Here is a 21,847-nt window from a genome sequence, read left to right as displayed (position 1 = left end):
GGTCCCTCGTTAACAGCTCAGTTTACCCACATTTGACCTCCACCGTAGGAACTTCCACTGTGGGGTCAATTGGGGGAAGTGGCCTCGAAACATCTGAGATTGCCAAACTGCCACAAAGTGTCAGTTTAGCACATTTTAGTGGCCAGAAAGCTCCTGTCATCGAGTGGTGAGGAGGTGATCAATTATCAGTCTCAGCTCAATGTGTCACACTGGGCAGTGATCCCACACTGACCAGCATTCCACAGCCCCCACAGTTACTACAGTATATTGAATTTAATGGCTTGAGTCTCACAAGGTGTTGAAAAGATGTTTATGACTTCTGATCATTTCTCACTATACGCAAATATGCACCTACATCACTGGAACAAACGGATACAATGTTTTATACACAGAGAAAGAAATATCTTCATGAATAACATTAGCCAAATTAACTAATAGGTACAAATATTTAAAAATGTGTTGAGAACAGCATTTCACAAATCTTATAAAGTCTCTCCTAATGTCTTGAAATTGAGCAGTTTATAAGGGAGTCCGGGGCTTTCTCCACGAATGACAAAGAAGTACCCTGTATTGGTTATCCTTTACAGTATTTGTAAAAATTTGGCATGTTTACCGTCAATGAAATGTTGTCTTCTTTCATAAATTTTGTGTTTAGTGGCAGCATTTGCTCGAGTCAAGGCCCAAAAGCAGAACTAGTTGCAGTTATTGTTCTGTTTTGTTTTTAAAAGAACATCTGAAATTTTTAAAAGTTTAGTTTTCACATATTTATCAATGCTGTCAAATTATTTATAACATAATGGTGATGATGGCTGGTTGGCGGGCACGCTGGGAATTTTTGCCCAGGGCCCAAACAGACTATAGGATGGCCACTATTTGTTTCAGGGATGATTACCAATGTAGGTAGAAATCCATTGTCTGAATTAAGCATAAAATGTGTGTTGTAAAGCTGTATAGGCTCTTCCCTGGGCATCTGTGCTTATAGTATACCCCCAGACTTTAACCATGTGCTGCAAATGGCCAAAGGACTATCTTCAGCAAAGCGTGTGCATCTGTCTTGGCGCTGCAACAGCATGAAGCCAATTATAGCGGTTAAAAGACAGAGGGTTTTGGCCTGTGGTTGGCATGGAGTGTGCAATAAATAACCGAACTGTTGACAGGAAACTGCTTGGCTACCGTCAGAATAATAATGAGGTTATTGCTACCTGCTGTGACCGTATGATCACGGTTTGATTATTTTTCTCATCCCACCCACTGCTGCTGGCAACCATGTACAGCGTGCCAACTGCGCACAGACTCGCGCACAAGAAGGGAAAAGGCCTCGCAGGTGAGCACCTTGGCTTCCTTCCCTGATATTTAAGTCTGGCCTCTTCTTTTCTCCCTTCATCTACCTCTAAAGATACGAGGAAATGCATTATGATACTTTGCAACAAAGAGTGTTGTTCCTCCTAACACATGAGCACGCACACATGCACATGCCAGCAGACACTTAGAGCAGATACAGACACAGATACAAAGAAAACACACACTCAGTATACTGTGCTGCACACTTCTTTAGCTCCGCTTGGCAGTGGCATACCATGGTGACAGACAGTTAGATTGTTCCTGACCATTGACTTGCGCTCCTTGCTCTGCAAGGTCTGATTTCATAGTGGGGAATATGAGATGGGTCCAGGAGAGGGTTCATGGCTGGGGCAAGGAGGCACTCCATACAGTGGGGCTTCATATCTCTGTGTCACCCTGGGCATTCTCCCCTGACACAGCTTTCAGCCCCTTCGTTGTCTGGAGCGCCCCGCCCTGGGGTTTCTCAACCTCCCTCCCCAGGATTGGTGCATTCCAGCTGGGCACAGAGCCTGGGTGGTCGCCCCCACCCTACCCCCTCCCATTCTCTACGACTGGAGGAAGGAAAAGGCAGAAAAATGCAGCGAGGGCCTTTGACCGCGAGGAGCACAATGTGAGCGTTGATGATGGCGGCGTGGATGTGATGCTTACCTGCCACTGACCCATACAGCTGTCATAGCCCAGCGTTTTACAATCTGATGATCCACCCAACAGCCAGAGGAGGATGCCTCGCTGACCTGTCACCTAGATGGGACTGATAAGCACCGAGGATGGACTGACCCGGCTCTGACCCTCAGCATGAATACACCATCTTCATCAAAAATCAGCCTCTGCTTTTCAGTGAATATTCACTGTATCATAACCATTATTTATTGATCATTGTTGATTCATTCAAGAGGAACAGCATACACACATTGTGAGAATAAATACAAATACACGCCCAAACAGCTATTTACATTAGTCGATGCAGATATAATCTCATGATCTAACATTCAAACATAGTGAGAGAGGTCCGACAGTATCGTGCATACACAGGAGCCTGTGTTGTACAGTGGGATTGTAAAGCATAAGAGGCAGTAGTGTAATGTTTATATGCAGGTGCACATGGAGTATTGCATGGTATCACGGTGTACCTCGGCAGTGATTTCTGCAACCACTTCTTCAACCAACTCGTGCACGCTACAGACAGATGCATGGTGAGACCAGAGAGCGATGCAGAGTGAGGGAGGCGCACCGCTTCTTCTCGCTGAGTCCGATCTCCACCCTCAGGAGGTGAAGTAAGAGTCCTGCATGGAGTAGAGGCGGTCGATAGGGGTGAGCAGAGAGGAGTCACCCAGGGACAGGCAGTCGGTGTCAGCAACATGACACAGAGGGTCTCTGTCCATGTCAACGAACACACCTTTGAAACCTAAAAAAGACACAGAGCGGATGATTAGGCTGTAATTTGATTATTGGCTAGTTTAAAGGGGCACTTCACCAATTTGGTTCTTTGAAAGTTTTGAAAAATTCCCTGGTGATGTCAGCAGGGTTATTTTGGATTTGGTTCAAAATTTTACATTTTTAATAGAAACTAACCAAAGATTATTAAGTTGCATTACGGGAAATGGTGGTTGGTTTGTCAGCAGGATTACACAAAAAATACTGAACAGATCTTCACAAAACTTGGATGGAGGATGGGTCTAGTGCCAGAATAGACCCCTTTAAATTTTGGTGCAGATTCAGATAAAGAGATAGATTAAGGATTTTTTTCCTCTCTTTTTTTAAAACAGTGTGACATGAGGATTTTATTCAACATTTTTTGACATTTTAGGGAATAATGCATGGATAATGATGAAAAAACCCAGCCGTATTAGGTGGTTGTTTATACAATTTGACGCTGACGCTAATAAAAATCCAGATCCAGCAGAATTAAATATGTTTCCAAAGAGGGGAGTCTTTATTTCAGCTGCTGTATGGTAACAAATGGGATATTGGATTAACCTTGATTGAATGAAAGTGCCATTCTAGTTTGTTTGTTTGTTAGATTACATTAAATTGTAAGATGTAAGTGTTATTTTCCATTATTTTGTCCACCAACAAATGTGCACTCTAAAATTATTTTGGATAGAGAAAATTGTGTGAGAGTTTAATACAAAGGAAGTCATGAAGATGTTGTGTGGATGCAAGTACATTGTAAGGAAGTTTGCTGTTGTCTTCTTGATGAAAATCAGCTACATTTTAAACAACAATTTTTTTGTTTTGTTTTTAATGACATTTAGTCCTACGAATTGGTCTCGTACTAAAAAAGAGCAGCTCAGGGACAACAGGAAATACTGCTATGATGCTGAAAGCTAACTGGGATTCAAATCAAAATAAAAGAAAATAAACTACTATTGTGTGTTTAAAAATAATAAACTATTTTTTTTATAACAATTTTACTGATCACATTGATCTCAGGGGCATTGCAGAGCTAAACATCTAATTCTCCATCATGGTTTGACAGCACTGAGGTCTTTACCATAGGGGTGCATGTGATCCCCTGGCATCTGAGGTGGGGTCAGGCCCTGTCTGAAGGGGTCCATGTCGTAGTCCTGCTGCTCCAGTGTGGTGAGTCCCATCTGCTGCTGCTGCTGAATGTGGGTATAGGAGGACGCCAGGCGCTCCATCTCAGAGGTTAAACCACCACGTGAGGGCACTGTGGAGCAGAGGAGACACATAAGGGACTGCATTACAGTAATGTCTTTTAATGGGCTTTAGTGCAGTGTGCTACCTTCATGTTGTTATAGTTATGTAGCTTCTTTGGAGCTGAATTTCTGGTTTTCAAAACTTGCAAAAGTGTCAAGATTTCTGTCAAAAACCTTTTAAAGAGACACACATCTGCCTTTTTGCAATTGATTACTTCATTCTGTCTGCAGAAGTTACTTAAACGCTCCCTGTACTTCTACAAAATGTTGCAAAATATCTTGCATCATGTGGTATTTTCTTCCTTTAAAAATGCGCTTCTTTCTCACCATCGAGAAGGAAGAGTTACATCTGACTTTATCTGTAGGATATCATGTCATATAGGAGTAATAGCGCACTGACTAAAACATTTTCCAACAGTATAATACCTGTGTGATTTGGTGGGCGATCACACTGCTCCTGAGTCTGCTGCTGCTGCTCCTGCTGCTGCTGCTGTCTCCGGGCCAGTTTCTTCATCTAAAGACAAGGAACCAGCAGACACAAGGCTCACATACAGGCCGAGTGTAAAACATTTCTCTCACTCCACACCCCCTCTACCACCCAGGCGTATACGAGCGTGTTCACTCAATTGCAAAGTATTAACAGTGAGGTAGAGGACATCTTTCAGTGGAGGAGGGAAGCCACACATGAGCCCACTTTGTGAGGAAATATGGGGTTTAATCTACAGTGATCTCGCAGCGAGATGTCATCAGTTTCCTGTATGAAGAGATAACCAGGCTGATTTCCACTCTGGCATACAAATACGGTGCAGAAAGAGTCCTTTTATTAGTAGCGCATATGACCGTGCGTGTGTGTTTGTGTGTGTATGTGTGTGTACTTTGTCGTACTTTGGCTCTTTGGTTCTGGAACCAGACCTGCACAACCCGGACGCTCAGACCAGTCTCTGCTGCCAAGGTCTCCCTTACCTTGGATCAGGATTCAGGGGGAGGGAGAAAGTAGGAGAGGGGGGGTAAAAAAAATAGGAGAAAAGAAAGAGAGAGGAGGTCACTTCAAGGTCAGAAAAAATCTGTATCACCCCACTGATCCACCTTAAAACGAGGAGGAAAGTATCAAACAGTACTTTCTAAATGTTTGTACGTTTGGATTTTTTTTTAAAGACAAGTTGATAAAGCACCCTTTTCCCCAAATCCTGCCAAATTTCTGGGCTACCTTCTCTACTTTTTCACTGAGGAGTTATTTCTTTGTTCTTTCTGAAAATTCCTGATAAGAACGCATGATACAATAGTTTTCTGTCCACATTCTAAGGTAGAAAGGTTTTTACTTGACTTCACTTTTAAGAAAAAATGATGGATCTGACAGAAAACAACTTATCATGGTGAAATGAAAAAAAACTACACCTCCTATAAAATGTTATTCTTTTGCACATTCATTTCTAAAGCTGGCCTATGTCAGTGGTCCTTAAAGTGCAGTCTGAGACCCCTGGGGGTCCTTGAAGGATTTATTTGATTTATTTTCAATTTAATTCCATCCATAAATAACATCATCACAAAATATCTATTTTGGTCACCTTCTGTTATAAAACCTGAAAAAAGCAGAAATCTTATCTGATAAAATCTCATGAAATGGGTGTCTGTGACCTAGTTTGTGCCTTTTTTGGGTTCCTTGATATGAAAAAGTTTGAGAACCACTGGTCTGTGTTCATTAAAATGATAAGATTCTCAGTTTTTCGGAGGAATTACAGTAAAAATTGTAAACAGAAAACAGAATAACCTGTCTCGGTGAACATACATTTGGCAACCAAGCCTATGTCATCTGGATGAGAAGCTACATTTACAGACTTCAGCTCCCTGCGTCCACATACTGGTCTAAAGTCTACAAGGTGAACACAGAATGAACACTTTACCTTGCGGCAAGGCTTTGATGACACCTCAAAAGAGGCTTTAAAGGTGCGTCTTTGTTGAGTGGTCAGAATCGTGCGCGGCCTTTTGGGACGTTTGCTCTCCGGGTCTTCTGATCTGGCTCGCCTGCCCGAAACCCTCCCAGGTTCCTCCTCCTCCTCTTCTTCTTCATCATCATCACTTTTACCTAGAAGATTGAAAAGCAGATGGTTAATTACTTACAAAGCATTCACATAAAGAGGAACGCCGTCAATATGAGAGGTTCAGTGCGTCATTTGCCTTTAGTTGTTTTGTAATAAAGAGTCGTAGTTTATTCTATCGCGTAAAGTGTTTTACCCAGTATTAGACATTTTGACAAAACTGCAAAGAGTACACAAATTATTAACAGTCAGTAACAAATAGTTTTATGTAAATTTAAAAAGAGCTTGAGTGGATCAAACAGCTTGCAACCATGTTATTTTTTAAATGGTAAATATAATTTGAAACAGACAGAACAACCCATAGGTAATGGGAAAATGTAACCCAGTATTGCATTGGCATTGGGTCATACACACTGTCTACTACAGCCTGTACCTGTGTCGGAGGAGGTCGGGCTGGCCAGACACTGGTGATAGTCCTCTCTGGCACACAGTAGCTGTCCCTCCCTGAGGACGCAGCGGTCTCCGGTCTGCAGGCGGCAGGAACAAACGCTGCAGGTGAAGCAGCGCAGGTGGAACACAGCGGCCCCTGCACGCATCACCAGCTCTGCAGGAGAGATGGCCTCCGCACAGCCCCCACAACGCACTGCAAACAGACTGCAGAGAAGGACGGGAGGGTGGGGGAGTAACAAGGGAGGAAATAGAGAGAAATTGTGTGAGAGCTCAGTAAATAAAAGAGAGAAATGCTTTTGTTTGAGCTGGAGTATAAGCCGAGACACTTGAGGAGCCCTCACACCTCAGTAAGACGGGTCTCCATGAGAAAAAAAAAATGCTTGGTTGACTCGGGGAATGTTGCTGAGTCGAGCTGTCACTCAAAACAACTGCCAACCTGACTTCTCCCCTCTTCTCCACCTCCTCCCTGCCCCGAACACTCAGACACATACCCTCAGCGTGGCGGGTGTGCATCTTAGCGCCTGGCAACCAGGACTGGTGGGCTTAGCCTAAGAGACTGTTGCCTTGGCTCCGGCTGCCGTGTCCGAGGCTGTGCTCCTGGGGAGGCAGGAGAAAAGCTCACGGCAGGCCATGGCTCCAGGCAGAGGGGGGGAATCAGATCTCCCGGTGGGAGAGGCTGAGCCGCCGGTCCCATGAATTATCCGCGGAATTATCCCTAAGTCTGCTTAACCAGAACGGGACAAAGACAGAGCCAGCCCCCAAGCAGCAGGACCATTGTCCGCTGGCTGACACCGCGGCATTTTGGGTCTGTCACGCAGGATGATGCGTCATCATTCTGGAGCTGGTGTTTGTCTCCAGACCTGACTGGGTCACCAGACCAGTCAGCCCAGAGGCATGAGAAAGTGACAGCTTTTTTTTCCACATAAATATACTCTGTGAAGCCTACACGGAGATAAGCCTACCAATATCTCTGATTCTGAGCCAAGATTTTAATTTTATTTTAGATACATGTAGCCATCAGAAAAAAATATGGGAGCATTAGAGGTTTGTGTAAAATAAGAAGATGAAACTTGAATGACGAGAAGTTTTTTTCTAATACTGATCAATGCAACCACTCGTGGACAAATGGAACACATTACTTTTCAGAGAGATTGGTCATCTATGTGGGCGGCTGCAGATATGACGAACCACAGCCCTTAAATCTGTTTCATCAGACAAACTCAGTGTTGTAAAAAAAAGCAAAGATACTGTACTATAATATAACTTGAATCAAAGTCTGAAAGAATCTGATATCTAATACACTTAAGTATCAAAACTACAACCAAAAGTAAATTACACAGATATTTACATGTATATACTGTATACTAGGGATCAGATGATTCAGCATTTTTCTGATTATTTGAATCAGTTTTTTTTTTTTCATCAAACTGCTGATAAAACAAAATATTTTAAAATTGGCTGCTTTAGCTCAGATGGAGCACGACTAACTAACTAACTAAAAGTTCTCAAGTGAAGAAGTAGTACCTCACAAATAGTACTGTACTTGAGTAAATTTACTTAGTTACATTCCATCACTGGAAAAACTTGATTTATTTAAGTCAATAATTGAGTGTTTACTTGTGTATTTTGTCTTATGATGATGGTTTTCAGTAAAGGGATGCTGTGCTAAAAGCTCTTTGAAAGAATTTGAACCATCCAGACAAATAAATAAAAATAAAATTAATTTATTTTATGACAAAAGCCATTTTTGTCATAAATTGTGCACGGTGTTGGGTCCTTTCCTATATATCACGTTGTACGCTTCACGCTTTTTCAGTCCTGCATGTTTGGCATGACGATTTACATCCACCTACGTTATCAGTGTTTTTTGATAAATTATTATTATGGTTGTGGGTGGCCAGCAATAACCTGTATTGGAGTTGACTTAGTCTAATTTGTGCTATAAAGGTGTGTATTTAATTTTACATTAAGTGTATATTGCTCTCTGGTAAGAAGTGGTAAGAAAATAATGAACATGCATATCAAATATCAGCATGAGTGGTTTCAGTAAAATACACCTAAACAAAGATTTCACATTCACTTTCAGTAAAAACAAATATTGCTTTTGACTTCCTTTTAAATGTAAAATGAATGTCAACATTTACAAACAACAAACAAAAGCTGAGACTAAACATAGAGCAAACACCCAGGTTGAGACATCCCTGTCAAAAGGTCTGGAGATGCTACATCCTGAAGCCAAACATTGCTGGGACCCCTCACTGTTGCTGTGGGGTCGCTGGGGAAACGGTAAAGCCCATTCCCAGCGGCTCAGGAGGGTCAGTCGGGCCACTAGACCCATCTGAGTCGTCTGCCTCACGGCCTCAGTGGTATGCGCTTTAATATGGCCAACATACCGTCTGTGGTATGTGGATTCCTGTGGCAACACACGATGCATCAACCAAACATCATCAAAGGAAGTGTGGCGGAGGAAATACCCGGAATGTTGCAGCAAAGCACTTGATTTAATTTCTCAGTGTGATGCTAATGCTTGATGTCAGTGAAGAAGGAACTACAGGCATTAATGTCGTGAGATCATTCGGGTTTTCGAGAATCGCTTTTCCATTACACGCCCCGTCCAGTTCGTCTTATTACACCCAGTATTCTTAAGCGTTGTTAATGCAAAGGTAAGAGTAGCTCCAATACTTATGGAGCAGCTGAAGGTGTTTAATATTTCAGAGTTTCCGTTGATTGGCCCAGAGGCCATGCCAGAGCGGGAACACTCAGTCACGCTGGATTTAGACATGGCAATTAGTGACAAGATCATTACGGAGTAACAAGTCAGCAAAATCCTGCGCTCGTCCACACTGACATGGCCAGGGTCAGGCACTCTCAAGGTAGAGAGATGCACTGTATAATAAGATGAGTGTTTAGCAGAAATGCACACACACACACACACACACACACACACACACACACACACACACACACACACACACATCTACTCCGGAGCGAAGCCCTCCCCTCTCATTGTTCTCGCCCTGACTTCAGCGCTGACCTTTGGTGCTCAGGCAAACAGACTGCTGGTCTGGTGGACATGCAGAGAGACAGATCCTGTTTCTGGATCAGGTTAACTTGGATCCTTCTCTGAACACACACACCAACAGAGAGCGTGTATCAGATACAGATCTGCGGGTCAAGTGCACCGACAGTCACACCGCCGATCTGACGACCAATCTGATGTCCAGTCCACCCTGTCCACTGAACCGTTTAGCCAATCTAAATCTAGTGACAGTCCAACCGACCTAAACATCAGCTTGTCAGACAGGAATTTGCATTCTGCTTCATTAAATTACAGCACAGTGTGTTGTTCGCATTGTGTGTGCCGACCGACTGCTGCGGGTCATGCAAAACAAACCATATGACTTATACGGACGATGCGGTTGTGTCTGGAATATTTATTATCATTATCTCAGACAATCTTTTAATGTGTTGTTTTTGTACAAATAAACCTCATCATACAATCAAAACATATGTGTATATGAACTGCCATCATTATCCTTGATATTATATATCAGTAAGTGCCATTTTAAGATTTTTTTTTTTCCATCTCTGGAATTTATACCAATCCCATCAATACTGCCAGAGGCTTCAATGACTTTTTATAAATGTTGCTGAAGACATAAACAATGAGCTCACTTTGTCTGCGGGCTACTCTGAGTTCACAGTAATGTTTTGAGCTCATAGAAAATAAATTAAATCACGGAGTTAAAACAAACTACCACAGAACATCAAGCTGTGAAAAGACGTCGACAGTTCTTGATCTTCTAAATGCGACTTCCCGGAGAAAGATTAGGTCGCAGCTCGGGTCGGACGACGACCTAAAGTGTCAGTATTTGATGACCCGGGGATGAGACTCGCCAATCAACTATCTTTCTCCGAGAAGTTTCATGTTGTGGCTTTAAAATTCCTTCAGTTACACTTCTGATTGATACATATGTATTCAAACTGTTTATCCGTTTCTTAACAAATAGCACGTATATACGTAACCATTAATAGTTACATATCTAAAATAAATAAATAACTTATAAGATCAAAACTTGTTCACGGGGTGGCTCAAGCTACCAGAGTGAATACCTTCAATACATCTTTTCATTTCTTATTTAAATTTTTGCTTTTATGTTTGTTGGTGTTGATCTTTTTTATTCATTTTTTATTAGGTACTGTGGATCGATCAAACCAGTTTTGAGTTTTTCTGATTACTTGCTTCCTGTCATGTCCTATCTGTTTTGTTATGAATCCTCCTCATATTCTGACAAAAAAATCCATACATTTATATTGATATGCTAAATAATTCACCAACATGATGCCAGTTATGTATAATATCCTCTTGGACCCAGTAATAAGAGAAGATAAGTGACATCATATGAACTGCTTCCATGAACAGGCCCAACATGGTGGTCTGGCCGGCACTGACTGACTGACACGGGCGAGGGTAAAACCACGGTGAGACTCAGACAGAAGATACAGCGTGTGGTAAGAGACAAATGTTGTCACAGTATGAAATAATCGTCACTTACGAGCTGGCTTCACACTAGCCCTGGATCAAAAGAAGGGAGGGAGCGGATCACAGTTTGCACTGCGAGAGAAACACTGGCACAGTTTTAAAAGCCCTCATTTTGGGGGGGAAAAAAAAGTGGTGCTCATGTGTTAGTGGGTGCCATAACCCCGGACAGGACGAGCGGGGAGGTGGAGACCCCGGAGGCAGGGCTCTGGCACCAGGCCTCCTGCTAATTGGTCAGGTCAGATATCTCACGGTCGGCTGGGCGTTGTCCCAACGCTCGACGCTGGGGCTGCTGTGAGCGGAGCTTTCCAGATGCCACGGCACATAACGCCAGGGCTCATGGAGCGCACTGTCCCCCAAAATAAGTTCACAGCAGCCTCACCATCTCTCTTATAGGGATGCACCAGACCTTCTGACATATGGCTCTGCTCTCCTAATTACCTCTCAGTCCTGCTCTCCTCTCTGAGGCGCAGCCAAGTGCGATGATCTCTTCTGATCACACTTTGGACTTTGAATTGGTTTTATGAGAATCCACTCTGATTTCATTTATCTATTTGACAACATAAAAACTGGCATGTCTTGAAACACCACTTCAGTGAATTTTAGCTGTCTGGAAGCATGATGGCGATGAGAGTTTTGGACCAATGAGTGTTCTTGTTCCTCCGCCTGCTTGGCACAACCACCGTCACTAAATTGTTCAGCAATAATGTGAGCTGCTGCCTGTTTTCCTTTTGGCTCTTGTTTAGGTGAGAGCATGTTTTGGAGGAAGAACGAGGGGATGAGGCAGTGGCCGTGGGCGGGTGGGAGGGAGTCGGCGATGGGTGATGATGGTGGAAGTTTTGGGAGGGGGTGGAGGGGTCCGCCTCATCGACGAGACCATATGTTGTCCCCAGCTTGCAGTTGCCACGCCAATGGGCCTCGAAATTTTAACACATTTTGACAATGTGTCAGTTGAGCTCTACCCCTGGTTGTGTGCTGTACGTGTGTGTGAAGGTGTGACTGTGTTGCTTTGTGCATGTGTGCGTGCGTGTGTGTGCGTGTGGATGTACACTATGCAATAGTGTTCTCACATTCCAGCTCCCTCGCCACCCCTTCCTCCTACAGTCACCTTGTTCTCTTAGTGGGCCGTGCCAAGTTCCCTGGACGTCAACTCACACTATACACACATGTACACACACACACACACACACGCACACACACACACACACACACACACACACAATGCTTTTGCCATAAGCTATAAAATGTACAATATGCAAAACTACGAAGTACGAAGAGAAAAATTTAAGTTACCATAAAGAGAAATTACTTGTTTCTTCACTGTCTCTCTCTCTCTCGCTCTCTCTCATACTCTCATACCCACACACACACACACATTCTTAGTCAAGGTCAGATCTGGACAAGGGTTCTGTTGTAAAAAAACTGGCTTAATAACACACAATAATTTTTGGATCCTGGGCCAAAAAATAGGATAAAATATATCAGATCAAGATAAAATAAAATAAACAGCCCATAATATACAAGATTAAAAGTACATCATTAGATATTTTTCATATATATGTACTAGTAATGTTGGGAGGATATTTGAAACATGTATGCATGTGCCAAAGTTGAAACTAAATTAGAAAAACTGAATCATCAGGCGACTTCAAAATAGAAAGAAATTGGGTGCAACTAAAATGTGATATTGTTAAAATAAAAAATAAATATACGTTAGTCTTTACCAAGCATTAACTCGTTGAATTCCAATTTCTTCATGCAAGGACTTTACATCAGGGAGAAAACTGATGACTTTATTATCAAATTAAAACAGTTTCTCAAATTAATTCTCAATGCAAAACCAGTTATATTAAAATGTGAAGTCAGATGCTAGATTTAAAAAGGGCACTGTGTAGTTTTGGAGAAGAAAAATCAAAGTCAGAACTTGAATATTAACAATATTAATGAGGTAATAATACAAAGTCAGAAATATTTATTTTTTCCATAACTGAATAAACAAGCTGTTCTCAGATGAAAACAAGGTCCCCATCTCTGTTAGAGGCTAGAAAGGTGGCAGGGTCCGCCACATAAACAAAGTAACAGTGTTTATAACAGTATGAAATTGTGTTGTCCTTTAAGGCCAGTTTGTTTATCAGTTTGTTTGTTCAGTTTGTTTAGACATAAATAAATCAGTCAAGGAAGATCTTTCTCCTCTGATTAAAATATTTTCCCAAAACTACAAAGTGCACCTTTAAAAGTGACACGTCAGTGCTTGAGTGCTTTGAGATTGCAGCTGCATGAGAAGAAAACAAACATGAAGAGTTTGGTGTGAGCACTCACTCGGCGTAGTCTCGCTTGCAGTAAAGTTTGCGGTCCCGCAGAAAGCAGGAGCTCTTGAGCGCGTCCCCGCACGCCGCGCACCGCACACACTCCTCATGCCAGAGGCCGTCTGTGACTCTGAGCAGGAATCTGTCTCTGATCAGCCGGTGGCATCCGGCGCACACTGCCCTCTGATCCATATCTGCAATGATGGGGAAATCCTTTAATTAGGACACTTTTCCAATCAGCAGGACGCAGCTGAGAATATCAGGCTGATGTGGCTGAGCGACGTTTGATGGAGGGGCCGTTCAAATGCGACCATACCTCGTTACAATGACGGAGGGAAGTGCTTTAAATCATGTTTGTTTATTAAAAAGGATATTACAGCTATATTAAGACATCAGTTGTTTTTAATTGTCTTGACCTTTGTTTAAACTGACTAAAACCATGTGCCAAAAATAACGCGAAAATCCAAAGAGTCTATTAAATAGTAGAAAATTGACATTTTTTTAATCTAAATCGTTCAGCTGTAAATAAAAAAAATAATCTATGAATTATTGTTTACTCACTTGAGCATAAAGCCGGTCGGTCAACCATTGCAATCCTCTGAGGAGACACTGTGAAATATATTTTAATCAAAAGCCACGGAGGGAAAATGTATCACATTACATTTTTTAAAGTTGACTGAGACTCATACCTGTATAAAAGAAGCGACCTTCCAGGCGACAGAAAAGTAGTTTTGCTGCTCAGTTTTCCTCTCAGTCCGCCTCAGAGCATCTCCGGAGATGAGTCCTGCTGCAACTTGCTGCTCGGAGCGGAAAGTTTCCTCCTCGGAGCTCCCGACGACCTCTCTCAGTCCACTGTTATTGACTGTTTAGGCTATCTATCAATTATCCTATTAGGAGTGAACGGGAAGGAGAGAGAGAGAGAGAGAGAGAGAGAGAGAGAGAGACAGACAGACAGAGAGAGAGACAGAGAGAGAGACTTCCTCCATGTGCAGGTGCTGGTTACCTCTCTCTCTCTCTCCCCCTCCCTCTCTTCACTCTCTCTCCCTCTCTCTGTCTGTCCATGTCTCTCACATGAAAGTTTTTTTTCTTCCCCTTAGAAACCAGTAAAGTGCAGGTTAAAAGGTCATACTACACAGACAGACAGACAGACAGATAGACAGACAGATAGATAGACAGACAGATAGATAGATAGATAGATAGATAGATAGATAGATAGAATATGAAAAGATGAAAGCTGGAACATGTTGGTCTCACACTATAAACCCCTCTGCCATTGCAAAATCAAATTAGTTGTTTGCACTAATCAGAGGAAATCTGCAGTACAATGGTCATGTTGAGCACATATTACTTAGTATGTTAGGTGTATGTAAGGGGATTCCCAGCATGCAGTGTTAAACAAGAGTAAAACAATCTCTGGGTGGCATATATGATCGAAACTTGATGTGTGTCTTTAATACATTTCAATATCAGTCATGTTTATTTATTTATTCACTACAAGTTTACTAGCAGTAAACTGAAGGATTGTGTTGAATATTCAGAGGGTAGGTCTTTATAGATGAATCTTATTATATATGGTATTTATTAAACTTGAAAAAGTTACTTTGTACAACTTATACTGCCAAAAAGAGCTAATTTATGAGAAGTAATGTAAACTACATATGTCTACTTCATTTAATAACGTGTCTAAGTTTGTACAACTAGACCTTGTGTAAAAACTGAAGTGATTTAAGGCAACAGGTTTCCACGCAGTTTTCTCGTAAAATCAACTAATTCGGGATAAGGGTGCACATTAAAGTTGTTTTCTTTACATGATAAGTTCGCCTGAAAGTGAAAATTCAGTCATTATCTACTCACCTCCATGCTGATGGGACGTTAGATTGAAGTTTCAAGACATGTCTAGAGCTTCACAGCAAAACAGTGTTAAAGCGTTCTCCTAAACAACTGAAGTAGCTGGGGACTTGTTTTAAAACTCAAAAACACAACAGAGAGAAAAATAAAAACAAGAAAAAAAAAAACATTTAATGGCTCTGTAAAGCTCGTCCAGGTGTTATCGAAGCCTCTGGAAACCCCGAGAACCCAGACTGGTTTGAGAAGATGTTATTCACACCCTCTAGCATCTACAGTGAAGAATGAAGATTTGTCTAAATGACATCTTTTCAAATCAATTTGGCTTCTAGTGACCTGGACCAGCTATGTGGAGCCATTTCAATATTTATCTCAAGTTTTCAAACAAGTCCCCATCTACTTAAGTTGCTTAGGAGAACGACGCAACGCTGTTTTTCTGTGAAGCTACAACACTTCACCCGACCTTCCATCAGAATGGAATATTCATTTTTTGGTGAATTTATCCTTTAATACTTGAGAGTTTTATTAATCTATGAATTTGCTTTTTTATTTAAATATCTTTAAAAACAAGCATCATTACCACACATTTCTTGCACCAATATTTCTATAGCTAATATACGTTAGGTATTTATGTGCAGGATTGCATTTACACGTTATTATCAGCCAACAAATACAGCACATGGATACATCGGTGATAAGTAAATACAACTGCACTATGTTGCAGATTTTGTTGTAAGGAGTTACTGGAACCATGAAGAGGAGGATACAGGACAGATGGATGTCAAACATCCTATGAAGCAGCATCTGTGTTTTCCTGTTCACACTCAGAAGACGCCATCTGGTGGCCAAGAGCTGGAAATATAAAGAAAGGACAACAGTTGTTTCATCCGAGGGAAGTCTGAGACCTGAAGTTATTTTGGTTTTTTTTTACTCAGCTCAGGGAATATTTATGGGCTGGTTTTGCCTGTGAAACAGTAAAAGTGAAATGTAAGCAGACCAGTCAAATGTGATGAGAAAATGAGCTGGTGCTACATATTTTAAGTGTTGATATTCTATTAAAATAATATAGTTATTAGTCTTTTTACATTTGTGAGTCAGTTAAGTTTTCATAATGTATGAAACATTTTCTCCACAACTGATTAAGCTTTAAGACATTCTGGCCTAAAAGAGCTAAACTCTTAAATTCAATTCCCTTGTGTTGTTTAAGAGTCATATAGTCTAAGAAAAATCTTATTTCATATTCAGAAATCAGAAATCAAAGTTTAAAAAATAAAATAATAATGAGAATTTTGTATGTATCAAAATTATACAACATTTGCACCGGCTTCAAAATCCCCAGCTCTAACTACGATGCAGTTTTATAACATGTCAAAATAAATCAACACAAACAAGACAGTTCAGATAAATTTTTAAATAACTTTATTCTGTAAGAATTCTCAAATGTTTTTTAAGAAATGCTAGGATGGTTTCTGTTTTTATACAATTCCTCTTTGAATAAAATATGATTCTTCTTTCAAATTGCATTGGGTTGCTTTTAAAACGGACACCTGAAATTATCTATTTACAAAAGTAATCTGTTAGCAATTCTATTAAAATTCATCTTGACAGTTTGCTCCACCCTCCGTCCCATGACGCCACCCTCCCCACAACCTCAAAATACTTTTTTATTCACTTTTAATTACAATGCTTTGCTAGGTACAAAATATGCTGTTTTACAATTTGAATCAAGTCTTTTTTTTTTTTAATCCGTGTTCATATCACTGACAATGTGGGAGTATATACAGGGGGAAGGGGGGGACTGGTGTCATGTGATCTGATGAGGAGCCTCCAGCATCTCCATCAGGAAGGTGTCGATAGGCGTGTCCCCGATCAGCTTGAAGAAGAACAGATGCTCCAGACACTTGAGGCCGATGGAGCGCAGGGCGGGCAGGCGGAGCAGCAGCTTGGCAAACCTGCAAACAAAAAAAGTGTTATAATAATGTAGAAAAAACACTAACATGTCTAATTGAATGTTCTGTTCTTAGGTAAAGGTTTTGGTCTCATATTTCCATTTTATAAGACTGGATGCAGATGTTTTGTGTTTGTTCAGCATTTTTGTCTTACAACTGTAGTTACTAGTCACGTACTTTATGCAAGACATGCAAAAACACATAAAATGTGATGCGCTGCTTATGAATTTATTATCATCTGTGTTTTTGTAGACCTAGTGCCACCCTAGCTTTAACATCCTGCACACATTTGAGTGCATGTGCAGTACTGCTTCTGAAATCAGTATTATTACTTTTACTTATGATATTTAAGAGTGATTTAGTGATGCTAATGCTTTCATGTTTCAGGAAAACTCTGAATCCAAGAGTTTGACTTTTTATGCGATATTTCTACATTACATTATCAATATTTTTACCAGTAGGGTAATATTTAACGGCATAATGTGTAGGATTTTCCTAAGAAAATATAAAGCATTGTATATTATATATATATTATTATATATATTTGGGACAACCTTTGAGCAGTGGTGTATAGCTCCCACCAATAACAGTGCGAGGTTGGGAATTTATAAACGTAGCGAGAAGGTTTCAATTTTATGTCTGTCTCTCTGCTCTCGGTCTGAGTGTCTGTTTGACTGAGGGTGGGTCTCAAATACACACACACAGAGCAGAGGCGAACAGGATGAAGCCTGCACTTAGGTTATATTCACAGCAATAAACACCATGAAACAATCAAAAATAACATTTGACTTCTTTTATTCACTGCTTTGTTTTTCGCTGACGCTGCTCCCTCTCTTCATTTATGTCTTGCTCGCTCAACCACTGCTGCTCTCTTTCTCTTTCTAACACTTTGATGGTGTGTTTACCAAAAGCAACCTACACATCCTGCAAATTATGCTTTTAATTTTTGTTGTTGTTGTGCTGTCAATTACAATTGTATGTGTCCACAGCTGAGGTACACTGACGGTGACAGCTGTTATTTCACTTCACCTGTTGATCTTATTCAGCTCCCAACAGCAACAACAAAAAAAATCAATTGCAACCACTTTCTATAAGCAATAACACCACCGGCCTCATCCCTTTAAATCAGCGCTAAGTTACGTAAGAGCTGTGTAAGGTAATCGGCTCTCTGCATTGCTACGTACTGTACAACCATAAAGCCGCAATTAAACAATGGTGTTCGATATTGATTGAGGCTGTAATGTAATGCATCTGCTACCTGCCAGGCTGGTCCGGGTATTTCTGTTTCGTGTACGACTCCAATGAGGCGTAAACTTTTTCCCTCAGGCCCTCAACCTCTGGTGGGTTTGAGAGACCTTTTGCATCTGAAACAAACACATACTCATAGTCAGGCTAAAGGTTACACTGATGAAACATTAAAACCACAACATCTCAAAGCCACAGCGTCTTTACTGAGCGAAGGGGAGACTGAACTGACCTGGGTTGAAGAGAACGATGGCTCGCAGACAGCCGAGCTCCGTCTTATCCATCTGCATATCTTTCATTTTGGATACCAACTCTGTCAGGACTCTGCAGGAGATCATATGAATAACATTAGATTGTTTGTGACGATCAAATTTAATGAACCAAAAAGCCAAAGTGTATACTTTGCCCCTGTCTTTTATCAAGTACTGTTACTATTACATTGTTATTGTATACATAACATACTTCAGTTCGTACTATTTCACATTATTTCATATTTTAGATTTTTCTTTCATATATAAGCTTCTCACTCAATATTTCTTGTTTCGACCGAATCAGATTATCAATTATTGGTCATCAAGGAAAACGATAACGATACGATATCGTATTTTTCTACATAAATTCTATGTTTAGTTGATCTGTAAACAATCAGACAGTGTTGTGGGAAGGACATTGAGTGAGACCAGAGAGTGGTTGCCACGCTCAGAGGCGGCTGCATCAGAACTGAAGCAGCGCATTGTGAAATTAATTTATTTTATTGGCAATCAGCAAAAAAAAAAAACACTCATTCTGATAATCAGAAAAATGCTGAATATCGGATTTGATAATTGGACAGGCTGAGACTCAATCTATCCCTACACTGTACATTTTTAAAATTGACCTTAAGGAAACTGATTATCGCAGAATTCCCAAGTAAAGTAGACAATTGAATTTAAGTTTTACGAGGCTAAAAAGTTTTAACAACTTAAAATTATAAGTCTACTTTCCTGGGCAATTATGAGGTAATTGGTTTCCTCGATTTTTTTAAAGTAAAGTCACTTTGTCAGGTTTTACAGAATACAGTTCAGTAGCTCTTGCCTTGTCTTTAAACGCTACCTACCTATCAAAGATGGAGCCCACACCAGCACTGTGGGCGCTGCTTCTGTGGACGTGGAGGCCCGTCGCCAACAGGATGCCATCTTTAACCGTGACTGAGCGATGTGAGAACGAAGCGATAAGGAGCTCGTTCCAGCCTGGATGCAGAAAAAAACAAACAGCTGTGACCTCTCTAACCTTCTCTCCTTCCTTAAGGCTCTTCTTGAGTTTGTGTAAATGATATATGACATCATTCCTGTGATTTGTTTTTTCTTAAAACTAGAAAGATTCTTATGGGATCTGGTCTGTGGCTTCCTTTTCGTCCTCATTCAGGCCTGTTTGTGGAATCTCTCACCAGAAGAGGTCAGTGCTGGTGCGGCTGCAAACCGCACTGTTGGGACTCGGCAAATAGTCCAGTTATATTTGGTTTCACTGCTCCATTAAACTAGATGGCAAAAATGTGTTGAGCAAATGTAAAAGACTTTAAATAGACTGCCTGCCTGGGGATGAATTACTGCCCTGAAGGAAATACTACACCACCATGAGGACAATGGGTTGTACAAAGGTCTGTTTACTGTGGTAAGGAAACGTGTGTGTGTGTGTGTGTGTGTGTGTGTGAGTGTGAGTGTTTGTACCTGCTCGTAGTAGGATGACCTGGTCATCGAGGGGGAGTTCGGAGAAGTGCGGGATCCTTTTGGCCCACTCCACCAAGGTGAAGAGCTGCTTGTCTGCTGCTTGGCAGATATTAGTGACAGGGTCGTTGGTCTGGAGAGGAACAAGGACACAATACACAAGTTAATAACTGTGCTGAAAAACTTCCTTCAGTGACATCTTAAAGGGGCAGTTCACTTCAAAATCTAATTTTTTTCCCCCTCTCACCTGTAGTGATATTCATCCATCTGTATTGTTTTGGTGTAAACAGCTATATCAGATATCAGCCATAGAAATATGTGCCTTCTCTCAAATGTATTGCTAGATGGCAATAAGTTTGTGGCGCTTAAAGTGGCAAACAAATACATTTGAAAAACTTTCTGTCTTCCCAGAAATCACACCTTGTTGACTGAGGATAATCCACAGACCTTTGTGTGAGCAGTTATGTCAGAACTATTTTCTTTCTACAGAAACCACACCCACCAACCGTATCACCGCACAGAAGGAAGCGTGCATCTACTCGTGGACAAAAGGCTTGTGCTCGATACCGCATGGGACGTAAACATCAATGGCGTGTCCCTCAGGAGAGCTGTAATATTAGCTAGCTTAGTTAGCTAAGTTAACTAGCCTCTCATCAAGCCACCACCGCTCAGAAGCCACACTCCCAACTGCACACACTAATACATGTCACTGCCACTCATCTGCACACATTGTTTTTTATTTGTTCTGTGTGCACTTGTTTGTTTTGTAAACTTTATCACCGATAAGAAAAAAAAAAGAAGTTATGCATTTTTAGCCCTCGGAGCTACATATCAGCATTTTTGTGAGAAAATAGTTCCTACATGAAACTGCTCCCAACAAAGCCTGTGGATTATCTTGAGTAACCGGGTCATGATTTCTGGAAAGAGACATTAGTGTTGTGAGTGTTACTAAACTGACTTCTCAGAACAAGTGTTAGTTTCAGCTCAGGGAGGGTTTACACGATTCTCAAGTCAAACACTGCAATAAATGCTGCATGCTAAAAAAACAGACTTAAGAGCTACTTTAGAGCTTTAGAGCCGGGTGCATACTTTCTGACCACCCCCTCATCAGGCCAACATGATAAAGCAGCACATTTTCAGCATACAGTGGTTCCCCCCATCTGCTATCTGCCACCTCAGCCTCATGATAAAAAAAAAAAAAAACAGTGATTAATAGTTCATGGGTTTGGCCTACTCAAGCTGAGTGTCTGTGATTCTTACTGAGTTGCTGGGGCTGCCGTCACTGTACGTCTCTGTTTTGGGCTCCACAGCCACCTCAGCATCCAGGATCTTGTCCACAGGCATTTCCTCGTTGAAACTGCTGGTAGATTCCACCTCGCTCTCCCCCCGCTCCTTCCCACGCTGCCTCTCTTCCTGCACCGCTGCACACACACACACAAACCCATACACTTCAGGCCAAGCACCCTGTACTCATTGTACTGGATTAGATAAAACAGCAAAAAAATCAGTAATGTGAACTCTGCAGAAGAAAACATTTCATTCAGCTTATTATTAAATAAAACAAAGAAAAGCAACAAAGACTCACAATAAAGATGCTGCAATTAGATGTTTTATCAAAATAAAATGTGGATGTGATCATTGCATCGCATCGTGCATTGTCGAGTTCAGCATCATGTTTAGTATTTTAGGAGACTTTGAGATCTTGTCTTGAATTTAAAATACACTTCTGCAGCCTTGAACAATGCTTATTCCCACAACATGCATTTGTAATG

At 41.2% G+C, this 21,847-nt stretch overlaps 2 protein-coding genes across 6 annotated transcripts in view; both read right to left on the bottom strand.

The window, feature by feature from the left end:
* Positions 1-2,194: 2,194 nt before the first annotated feature.
* On the bottom strand, positions 2,195-14,125 carry lmx1a (LIM homeobox transcription factor 1, alpha). Its single transcript, XM_084354204.1, has 9 exons — positions 14,023-14,125; positions 13,895-13,942; positions 13,347-13,527; positions 6,471-6,691; positions 5,903-6,084; positions 4,887-4,964; positions 4,428-4,515; positions 3,836-4,012; positions 2,195-2,746 (listed from the first exon to the last, which is right to left on the bottom strand). Exons 2-9 carry the CDS (start codon positions 13,920-13,922, stop codon positions 2,604-2,606), a joined length of 1,098 nt encoding a protein of 365 aa, XP_084210330.1. The 5' UTR covers positions 13,923-13,942; positions 14,023-14,125; the 3' UTR covers positions 2,195-2,603.
* A 2,455-nt stretch (positions 14,126-16,580) lies between these two features.
* Positions 16,581-21,847, bottom strand: part of rxrgb (retinoid X receptor, gamma b) — a 31,974-nt gene continuing 26,707 nt past the window's right edge. For all 5 annotated transcript variants that reach the window (XM_084354248.1, XM_084354249.1, XM_084354246.1 and 2 more), the window contains 6 exons: positions 21,336-21,496; positions 20,079-20,208; positions 19,469-19,601; positions 18,605-18,696; positions 18,386-18,491; positions 16,581-17,130 (listed from right to left, as the gene is read on the bottom strand). In XM_084354248.1, coding sequence (XP_084210374.1) covers positions 16,983-17,130; positions 18,386-18,491; positions 18,605-18,696; positions 19,469-19,601; positions 20,079-20,208; positions 21,336-21,496 — 770 coding nt within the window. In that variant the 3' untranslated portion in view covers positions 16,581-16,982. The remainder of the gene's footprint in view (positions 17,131-18,385; positions 18,492-18,604; positions 18,697-19,468; positions 19,602-20,078; positions 20,209-21,335; positions 21,497-21,847) is intronic.

Source organism: Pagrus pagrus, assembly GCF_965226575.1.
Source record: "Pagrus pagrus genome assembly, chromosome: 6".
Lineage (NCBI taxonomy): Eukaryota > Metazoa > Chordata > Actinopteri > Spariformes > Sparidae > Pagrus > Pagrus pagrus.
The sequence above is the reverse complement of the archived record's forward strand: the minus strand, read 5'-3'. Positions and strand labels throughout refer to the sequence as shown.

Coding starts and splice junctions, on each gene's coding strand:
- lmx1a (XM_084354204.1), bottom strand. CDS start 13,922: ATGGTTGACCGACCGGCTTTATGCTCAA. Junction 4,516..4,886: donor TCCAGAACCAAAGAGCCAAA/GTACGACAAAGT, acceptor CCTTGTCTTTAG/ATGAAGAAACTGGCCCGGAG. Junction 4,013..4,427: donor TCGCCCACCAAATCACACAG/GTATTATACTGT, acceptor TCTGCTCCACAG/TGCCCTCACGTGGTGGTTTA.